This window comes from Chenopodium album, chromosome 23 (genome assembly GCF_948465745.1).
Source record: "Chenopodium album chromosome 23, dcCheAlbu1.1, whole genome shotgun sequence".
Taxonomy (NCBI): Eukaryota; Viridiplantae; Streptophyta; class Magnoliopsida; order Caryophyllales; family Amaranthaceae; genus Chenopodium; species Chenopodium album.
Window position 1 is genome coordinate 33,583,202 of NC_137856.1, and position 10,902 is coordinate 33,594,103.

Genomic DNA, 10,902 nt, shown 5'->3' on the forward strand with positions numbered 1-10,902 from the left:
CAATTTGTGTAATGATTGATCTTTACGACCTAGTAGTTTCTAGGGAATCTAGAGTGCTCTTTATCATGATTCGTAAGTTATCAACTTTGAAAGTAGTAAAAGTATATTTATTTTTTTAAAAAGTTGCCTTTTATTTCATGAGTTCGTTTGAACTTTTTTAATACAACCTAGAGATATCTTAGTCTCTTCGTTTTAGAATGAATGCAAGTATGCAACATCTTACATATTCACTCACTTCAATTTAAATAAGAGCATAACTTGCCTAATTTGATCTATTTTAATAAGTGAACTATGCAAACTTGTTCTTCATCTCAACTCATTTCATAGTTACAACTATGTTTTTGTGATATGTTCCAAAAGCAACCTAAAATTCTTGTTGGAACTCCATCAGGGACAACAACTTTTCCAACCAATTTGATATTTGCCCTCATTTTCTTCCCTTCATCACTCGACAAAATTCGATTCAAACTCTTGAATACTCCTTCCTTTGTAAAAGTCCCTCCTTCGACTTGCAATCCAACCTCCCAAATGGCCTCTACTAGTCGTCCATTCAAGTTATGGTCACCGAAAAAGGGCCGCCCGATCATTGGAACCTCTGCAGCTATACTCTCGGTCATGGAATTGTAACCAAAGTAGGTGATGAACACCCCTATTGCATCATGTCCCAGGACTTCTATTTGGGGTACCCAAGGGACAACCATGCCATTTTCTCTGCTTTTCTCCAGGAAATCTTTTGGAAAATATACCTGTAATAATTTTGGTCACGTAAAAAAGTTCAATGCTACATGCCTACATACAGTATTGTCCAAAATTGCAAATGGTTAATGTCCCACCTATCATTTGTCTATCATAAACACTTGAATAAAATATTTTTACAGTGACATACACAAAGAGAATCAAAGACGAGGGGGTTGGAAGATTGGTGAGATCTTGTACCTCCAGCACCCATGGTAGGGGTTTGATCCTTCTTTTTTACTTGACTCATATTGACTTTTACACTATTCACTATTCTAACTGTGTTTTTTTTTTTTTTTTTTTTTTTTTTTTTTGTGAAGTACTCCCTCTGTTTTTTTTATATGCATCAGTTTGACCGGCACATTTGTCGAGACGCTAGTTTGACCATAAATATCTTTAATTGTGTGTTAGTAAAAATTGTAACAAAGTTATATTATAAAACTAGACATTATGACGAATCTAATGATATATAATAACATTTATTCATTTTTTAGAGGTGAAAAAATTAAGTCAATCATGGTACGGATGTGAATAGTGCAATTGTCAAAGTGATGCATATAAAAAAAAAAATGGAGGGAGTATATGTAATAAAGAAAAACATATTTATGTGGGATCTTATAAGAATTATCTCAATAAATACTACTGTATCACAATATATAACTTTTATAATATTCACCTATAGAGAATTAAAGTTATTGATGATTAAAGTTGTGCATTGACAAACGTAATAAAATTAACAAATCAAGTAAAAAATAACGGAGGAAGTAAGTATCTTACCTTTAGGTGATCCTTGATTGACCACAAAAACTTGACTCCACTAGCTTGAAGAGCCTCGGCCAGAGCAAAAAGCTCATTTGGTGGTGGTGAAGCTGCAGAACCAAAACTCACATAAACAACATAATTAGGCTTTTGTTTGTCAAGCCAACCTAAACAATTATAATTATCTGGTATTTTTTGTGGTGCAATTACCAAGTTTAGTGGACCAATTGAAAAAGTATTTGAGAATTTAGACTTTAAATCATTTGTAACAACAGGGTCCAATTCTTCACAAGAGCTAATGCAAACTGCACTTGCATTAGGTAAAGCTGGACTCATTTTATGTAGCATTTGAGCAAATGTTGAATCAAGTCCTGTTACAATTCCATCTTGTATGTCTTTCACCCTGATCTTGGTTAGTCCTGGTATAAAATCCAGTTTTTCGTCTCCTCTTGCTTCGATGCCTAGTTCATTGATCCAACAATACAAAAATTATACAAAGTACTTCATAACATGTTCAACTTGACTAGAATTCTCGGGTGGTCGAGTTTTTGTTATGCTACAAGTACTACTGGATTAAATAACAAAACACATAATAAACTTGTTTAATTTACGTAGTACTCTCTTTATCCCTTACTCCATTATCTTGCATCATTTGAATTAAGAAAATCTCATAAATAGTGCGAAAATTTTTATTTCCTCCATTACATATATTCATCAAAGTGACTAAGTCGATTTAGTGTTCACTTACATATTGTATTGCCTCAAATGAAGCTTTTTATTAGGCAATTGTTGATTGAATATGCGATGTAATTAGTTCTAAATTGTTATATACTTGAGTTGGTTTTATTTTATAGACTTCTTAGGAATTGTTTGTATGTGTCATTTTCATTAATGAAAGGAGGGTGGTGTGTAAAAGTAACACTTGTTTAGCTCTTTAATTCATTCTCATTTATTGTTTATAAGCTTAAGTTGTTTATGATAAATCATAAATGAAAAAATGATCTCGTGGATGTGTTTGTTTTAATGTGTACTGTTTCGGGGTTTTTTGTGATTCCCTCGGATACTGGTCGCGCTCTGTTGACAAAGACTCGGACACCTGCAAAATAACGAATATTCCGGTGATCGGAATATTTGCCTCCGACGCTCAAGTTAGTGAACGGAAACGGAAAAGGCTAGAGAGAGAAAGTAGAGAGAAGTTGGAGCGTTTTTAGAGCTCTTGTATTAATGTCACATCAAATTCCACCCCTCCCATCATAAATGATTGGGGTATTTATAGGGGTGGGAGCATGTGCCCCCTTAGGGTTATTACCCTAAAATCTCGGGACGTGATTGGCTGCGCAATCAGAGGTCGCCACGTGTCGTGGGGGGCGCCGTTTTACGGCTTTCAAGGCTTTCTCGGGATTTGGGCCTGAGGTCATCAGAGCCCTTTTCTCTTTCTGATTTGTAGCTTTAGGGTATTAGACATGGCTGACAAGTGTCACCATAACAAGGAGACACGTGTCTCACTTTCATAGGGCCACGTGTCGCCTATTTATTGGGCCACGTGTCACTATGAGATTGGGCCACGTACCTGGGGTATTTTTACCCTAAACATGTACTTTCATAATACTCCAAAGATAGTTGTTGCCAAAAATCCAACCTTTTATTCAAAACTATAATTACCATGATATCCCAACATTGCATGCTAATGTAAGACCATATTCTAGACCAAGATAATATAAGTGTTATTTCATTTAGCAATTATCAACAATACATTCATACTCCAATATAAGCAAAAATTATTTCCAATGAAGAAAAAAAACATTGGGGTGCGCCTACATCTATGTACAATAATGAGTATGTATCTACTACAAATAATGAGTATGTACAATAATGAGTATGTATCTAGTAATATATATAAACAAATGTAATTGGTGTGGCTCAAGCTCGTGACCTCAAAATCACAAGGTAAATTTCTTACAAACTACTTTAAAAGGGGTGCAACACAAGGACTTTTTAGAGGTCACTCATTCTAATACTTTCTACTCTCTCCAGAACATGCTTAACAGCGGAGTTCTGAACTTCTGATGATATCTAATGTATTTCTTGTATGATCACGCCGACCCAATACACTCGGGTCTATATAAAAGATATTATAGATGGTGTTAAGAGACTTAAGGGAGGGGTGGGTGTTTAGAGAGATAGAGGATTAATTTTTGTAATTACACCTAACAAAAACAAGGTACGTGAATTATTAACCGCCCCGATTAAAAATATATAAGGTGTTAACTTTTAAGGACCGTTTTGAGAAGTACCCCTCAATATGTACTCGTAGAAAACAAAAAGAGCCTTAAGTCTTTAGTCTTGAGTCTTGACGAACAAAGTTGAAGAAAACAAACGCTACCAATTTTAATTTTCGATCCTTTTTATAATCTCTCTCCTCCACTCTCAAATTGATCAACCACTAACCCAAAAAAATTGATCCAAGTCATCAGAGTTGATCATTTCTTCTTCGTTTTTTTTACGACCCCATTAAAATTTCCCTTTTTCTTTTACAATTTTCTGCAATTTTTAGAGAGATCGGTGTTGTTGGTGATAGTAGTGAGAGTTCTTGACAAATGGGTCAAGCTTTTCGCAAGCTGTTTGATACTTTCTTTGGTAACACCGAAATGAGGGTTAGTTGTTTAATTTTGTTTTTCTTGATTAATTTGGCGATTTCATTTGATTGTTGATGATTTTTTGATTGTGTTGTATATGGGTATTTTCTAAAATTTTGATTATGGTTAATCATTTTATAAATTTTCTCCGTAATTATTGATTATTAGGTTACATTTACAGTTTTTACACCTAAATTGATGATTCTCTTGTGTATTGATTAATTATTTAATGGGGTGTTTATTGATTCTGTTTCTTATTATGGGTTTGTTTAGTTATTTAATGTTGTTTTAGAGTTGCAAATCTTGCAATGCATTGTTGAAATTGTTAATTTGTGTTGTATGTTACTCGGGTTGATTTACTCGTGTCGGACACGGGTACGTGTGATGAGTCCAAATGTCTAACTCGGCTATTTTGTATAAATTTCCTTGATTTTGGCCCAAGATGTAGTGTAGAGGATCTGACATGGGTAGTAGAGATGAATTGAAGAGTACGAGTAACATAGAGGTGAAGGGAAAGTAAATTGGAACAAGCTGATTAGGGAATTTTTAGAGAAAGTGAAACAGGATTAGCTAGATAAGCTTCATTTGCAGCCTGTATAGTTTCCTAGTATATATTTAAGGAATTCAATCTATTGGATAGTACGAGTATCGAAGGGTTGGAGCACAGAGGTCAGTCTATCGGTGGAGGCCTGGAGGGTTTGGAGATGGGGGGGGGGGGGTGAAAGAGCTGGATTTTTTGTTTCAACAATTGATATTATAAGACTTAAACACTATGAAAGTTCTCTTTACAGCAAATACAACAATGAGATTTACATATTGTCATTCAACATGATTGAAGATAAATTGGCTGTCGAAATTAGATATTGTAAAATTTGAATGAAATGTTGCATATTATTGAGGGAGTTCTGTATAGTTATTGCTAGTGATGCTGGTATGATGATGTGGGCGGTACTGGGGAGTATATAACATCAATCTTCTGTGGTAAATAATGGAGTCAGGGAAATTAGCAATTACCGAATTAGATTGTGGTGTTGCTGTTGAAGTATGAATATGAGAATCTTGTTTCACATGGAAAAGTTATTGGCACTAGACAATTGATACTCAATATTTTTTTTTTTTTTTGAGGAAAAATTGATACTCAATATAAGAGTAGTGGTAAATTGCTACAGCCATTACCTAATGTTGCTTGGATGGAAGCATATTAGGCAGGTTTTTATTGAGTCATCAGTCACCTCGGTGAGTTTTACGTCACATATTGGGGCGTGGGTGAGGTATTAACTGAACAGGGCCTTTAGGTGCTTTGGGCCTGGTTTGTAAGTTAAATAATGTAGTATATATCTTTTTTCTCCCTTCGTTGAACTGTTCTCAGTTTTATGTTTTCTCTCTTTTTGCACTTAGCTGCATTTGTTTTTGTCTTTAATTATTTAAATGTAATTGTTGCTTAAGATTTGAGCATATTATCTGACAATGCATTTTTCTGATCGAGTTGGATTAGGTTGTGATGCTTGGTCTTGATGCAGCTGGCAAAACAACCATACTGTACAAACTGCATATTGGGGAGGTTCTATCTACTGTTCCAACGATAGGTACATCTCATTAACTTTTAGTTTGTTTCTGTTATTCTGTGCCTTGGAAAATCACTCTGCTGTGTATAGTGTGGGAATGGCTGCAATTGACCTGCCACTGACCATAGACCAGTTGTTGATTAGGACCTTTTTGCTTCCTTCCATCCCATGAACCCTCTTTTTGCTTTTGTTTCTCTATCTTGCTTGGCTCTTTAATACTCACTATCTAAGAATAAGATGAAGTAGTTTTGCAGTATGTTGGTACCATTTTTCTTTTGATAGATGTGAATTTCAAGTGGCTTTGTATTTTTTTTTCTTTTTTGGTACAAACAAGCCATAGGGAAATACATATTACAAATGGGGGTAGGGGATTGAACTTGCAACCTATTGTACACAAGCCCTCAGTCTTAACCACTAAGCTATGAATTCATTGGTTGTAATTGTTATTTAAAGATAGTGTAAAACATTAAATAAGTGTGGTTTCCAAACTTGCAGGTTGAATTGCAATAATTTTTCTGTATGGCTTATAGAAAGTATAGTTCTGTTTGGTTTGGTAGGTCTCCATCTCACATACTTGAAATTATAGTATTGATGTATCGTAAAGGACTTTTCATTCCTAAGTTGGTAGTAAAGTCTTTTCAATCAAACTTTCGTATTATTGAATCATATTGATGAAACTCAATCTCTAAGAAACTTTAGAATAGATCTTTTTGAACATTAAGCTATCTGCATGAAACTTAAATGCCCCATTTTATTTTATTTGTTGAGAGATGACGTATTATTGCAGACTAGTAAGGCATTTTCACAGTGTTGTGACTGAGGGAGACTGAAAGAGCAACAAACTATATAAACAAGTTAGTAAAATGTGCTGTCCTATCTATTCTTATTTTAGGTTGATTACATCTTGGAACACATAATTGAGCACATCATTGGATAAGTAACTTTAATCCCTTGAAGCCGATCTTGGTCGTAGAAATTTATAGCATTATTAGTAAGAGGTAAAATGCAAAAAATTTGACTTCAGAGCCTTTTGGCATAGAGGGGCTAGCTAGTTGATAGATGATGAGTGAGATTTAGGATTAAGAATTGCAGTGATCTAGTTGGATTTTGAGGTCAAAAAATCTGCTTTGTTGGAGGGAGTAAATATGTTGGGTCTGGGAAGCCCATCGGCCATCGGGTCTGTCTACACTCTACACTCTTGAGGATCACAAGCTACGACCATGGTGGCATGATACCCTGGCTGTGTAATTAGTTTAAAATCCTAATGCCTGTTATTTATGCAATTATTCTAGAGACCTGTATTATCCTTACCCCTTGGTGATAATTTCCTAGGCTGCAGTTCATAAGGTGTAATCTGAAACTTCAAACTGATATGTTTTCCTACCCTGTAGGTTTCAATGTTGAAAAAGTCCAGTACAAGAATGTAATGTTCACTGTGTGGGATGTTGGAGGTCAAGAAAAGCTGAGACCGCTTTGGAGGCATTACTTCAACAATACTGATGGGCTGGTATTAGTTCATATTTTTTTTTTTTTTTTTTTTTTTTTTTTTTTTTTTTTTTTTTTCCATATTGCAGGCATTTTTTTTACTTCATCTGTTTCAATAAAAATTGCAACACTTTACTTTAGCATGCTTTTTAAGGAAAGATGAGAGATGGGGTAAAATAATGTACCTACCCATATACCCAATTACCCACGATCCCACATCATTCATGTCTAGCAACCCCAATTCTTAACTCCATCCCTCAGTGCAACCACCCTTACCAGTGACAAGACCGACAACAAACCCACCACTGTCACTCAACACCAGATTGACTACCATACCACCCTAATTCCACAATAACCCCGAATTATTACTTTTAAGTCTCTTCCGCTACGACCACCTCCCTAAGAGCCCTCACCCAACCATACCAGTATACCACAACCATACAATTAAAAAAAAAAAAAATGAATGAATGAAGAAGTACTATTGTAATCTCTGGCATAGATTTTTAAGGGTCAAATTCGAGAGCTAAAACTTCAAATCTTGAGTTGTGGTTGTTGAATATGACTATTAAACCCCCTTCGATGACACAATATTCTTCAACGAGTTTAATCCCTTGAAATTGAAATTTGCCAACTTTTGATGGGAAAGTAGATGGAGCCATGGAAGTTGTGGTGGTGCCGTGGTGAGCTACTTGGTTCAAGGAAGATAGGGAGAGATGGTTGGCGAGTGAACTTGACGGTGGTGGTTGGTGAGGTTTGTGTGGACTTGAAGGTAATGGTAAGGATGGAACATGGAGAAGAGTTTTACAGGTTGGTGGTGTGGTCGGATGTAAGAGAGGGAAGTAAGGGGAGGGCAGCTGTTCAATATTTAGGTAATTAAGGGCATTTTTGGGATTTGGATTGGTTAAACTTACTATATAAAGAGAGTGTTGCAATTATTGTGAAACTTCTCAAAACTGAAAGTTTTACAAATCTTAAATAGCTTTTATTTTAGTTTTCATTTGTTTATTGTCGTGTATTGTGATGTTATGGTCCTATGGGCATTTGGCACTTTGGCCTAAATTTATCCATTCTATGGTTGCAGATCTATGTAGTTGATTCCTTGGACCGAGAACGGATTGGAAAGGCAAAGCTAGAGTTTCAGGTGATCCTATGATGAAATGGGAAGAGTTCCATTGTTTGGTACCAATCGATTTCGTGAACTGACCTCCTTGTTCTTCTTTCAGACTATCATCAATGATCCATTCATGCTGAACAGTGTTATTCTGGTGTTCGCAAATAAGCAAGATATGGTATGAACTTACTACCTCTGAAATATTCTGTATAGATTAAATACAGCAACAGAAATGATAACCCAGTATAGTTTTCACCTAATAACTTATGGACTATCCTCAGCAGATTGCCGATAAAGAGTGTTATTATCACCAAGTAGTCTTGCTAGCTTCAGTTTGATAAAACACAAAGAAGGTCTTCATGTTGTACTTATTTTTCTTTTGTAATTGGTCTATGGCAGGGGTTTGTTTTAGATGTGACAAAACCTGCTGTATCAAATCTTAGCACTGGGTTACTATAGGTCTATAGGATAGTTTTGTTATTTTTTTCCCCTTAAATGAAGGATTGGTTCTAGTGGGGCTGAGTTGAGCTTAATTGCTCAAGTAGGTGGAGATGATAAGGTAGTTAAGTCAATTACATGGAGAAAATATGATTCTTGCCTTTGTATATGGTTCTGGAATGTTGATGCCTTTTTCCCTTTTTTTGGTGGTATGGTTTTTTATTTTTTTATTTAATTTTTTTAATATCATTATTTCAATTTATTTTGGAATTTTGTTTCTGGTACTTAGAAGTTGTTGAAGGATCTCAAATATAGTTTGACTGGCTGATGAGAGGTGACTATGGCTGTGAAGGACTGTAGGATTAAACTAGTGAAGGAATTATATTTTGGAAGTTTTTAGTCAATATTCGAACATCAAACACAAACAGGCTGTTGACCTTGGTGCTTTACTACCATTCTCATAAGTCATGTAATCCAATCATGAGACCAGACCAGATCTTTTGGCGTAGATTAGACTGATGCCACCTTTTCTTTAGAATGTTTTGGACCCTTTAGGCCATGGGATCATTTTTACACTCCATTTATCTCTGTCAAATTTCCTTCACCTTCAAGGCAATATGCAGGATTTTCAATCAGATACCATTTCGATAAACTGCTTGCTGTTGTCATTTGCAATTTTGAATCAGATCTGACTTTTATTAATTGTTCATGCTATAAGCAGTGATTAAAGCTGTTCTACAGATAAGATTTTTAAACTATTCCATGACATGTTTTTGGACTGTAGCTGAAATTTTTTGTAGGTCTGTATACCGCTCCATAGCTAACAAAGAAGTGTTTTCTGTTTACAGAGAGGAGCCATGACACCGATGGAAGTTTGTGAAGGGTTGGGTCTTTTTGATCTCAAAAATAGGAAATGGCATATTCAGGGGACTTGTGCTCTAAAGGGAGATGGTCTATATGAGGGTTTAGACTGGTTATCTAACACCCTTAAGGAGGTAAGAGCTGCAGGATACTCGTCTCTGGGGGCGTCATCCATCTGATCGACCAGGTATATTCTTTAATTTTTGACGCCTTTCTAGATTCAAGATGTCGTCATATTTCTTATGTTGTATTTCACACTTCCAGCAGGTGGACTTCAAGGGCGATATCTTTTGAAGGAAGTAGCAAGAGAGCTTACCATTTACTTATAGCAAGTGTAGGTAATTCTCGGGTTTTGTGGTGAAAACTAATGATGCTTTGGGCATTTGCTTTTGGCGTTGCCTTGCCTTCAAATCTCCTGACAACTTCAGATGTATATTGACATGACATGTTCACTGTATGGCTGTACCTCGCTGGGGATCTGTCAAATACATTCATAGTAAGTGTGTTTTCAACTGAGGTTGATAAGCATCAATTTCTCTCACTGTGAAGATGCAGATCTGTTTGTAAAAATTCTTCATGGCAGTGTGATTGTACCATTCTAGAATTGCAACATATTAGCCATTACAGTTGAGCAAATTTTTTGATTGTGTCCGAATGTCACTTCTTATTCAGGTTTACTTCACGCTAGTGAAATATCTAATTGTGTTAGACCATGCATCTCATTGAATTACCTATTATACTTCCTATCATTGTTCAGCAATTGTTAATAGAACCCTGAAAAGCTAAGACACCTGAAGAACTTTTGTGAGTCTTAATTCAACTCGAATAGATTCTGTTAATTGTCGATGTCTTCAATATCTCCAGCACGCTATCATCTTACTAGACTACAAGTTTGTTGGATTCTTGAGTTGTGTATGTCACCTAGTTTTTCGAATTAAAATTTTCCACTCCGAAAAATTGAACTTTGCAGTTTGCACTACATTTGTGAGATTTCTATTAGAACCATTGCGATAGTTACTCATTTTGTTTGTATATAACTTTCAAAATTCTCTTTTAAGATGTTCACAAAAGATTTTCCAACCATTGAAAATTTCTCCCACTGAACTAACTTTTGTTATGGCTATGTTAACCTACCATTGTTCGGGAGCCTAACTTATAGTAATAGTAATGGCTATGTGACGTTTATTAAGGTGTTAACAAAATAGAAATGTCTGAAAGACTAAATAACACCCTTATGAACATTACGACATCAAATAATGCATCTGTGATTTGCCCTTCCCCTCATCTTAGATATCCTATAATTTGATAAACT

The 10,902-nt window shown here is 35.5% G+C and overlaps 1 protein-coding gene and 1 pseudogene across 2 annotated transcripts; one reads left to right on the forward strand and one right to left on the reverse strand.

Annotated features, from left to right (window-relative positions):
• Positions 1-311: 311 nt before the first annotated feature.
• On the reverse strand, positions 312-2,143 carry LOC145607426 (anthocyanidin 3-O-glucosyltransferase 7 pseudogene; annotated as a pseudogene).
• Positions 2,144-3,816: 1,673 nt separating this feature from the next.
• LOC145607867 (uncharacterized) lies at positions 3,817-10,277 on the forward strand. Of its 2 annotated transcripts, none has more exons than XM_081663463.1 (7): positions 3,817-4,148; positions 5,626-5,716; positions 7,087-7,202; positions 8,262-8,321; positions 8,404-8,469; positions 9,578-9,777; positions 9,855-10,277. In XM_081663463.1, exons 1-6 carry the CDS (start codon positions 4,092-4,094, stop codon positions 9,767-9,769), a joined length of 582 nt encoding a protein of 193 aa, XP_081519589.1. In that variant the 5' UTR covers positions 3,817-4,091; the 3' UTR covers positions 9,770-9,777; positions 9,855-10,277. The 2 variants fall into 2 exon arrangements, with proteins under 2 accessions (XP_081519589.1, XP_081519588.1); XM_081663462.1 differs by having other exon boundaries at positions 9,858-10,277.
• Positions 10,278-10,902: the final 625 nt, after the last annotated feature.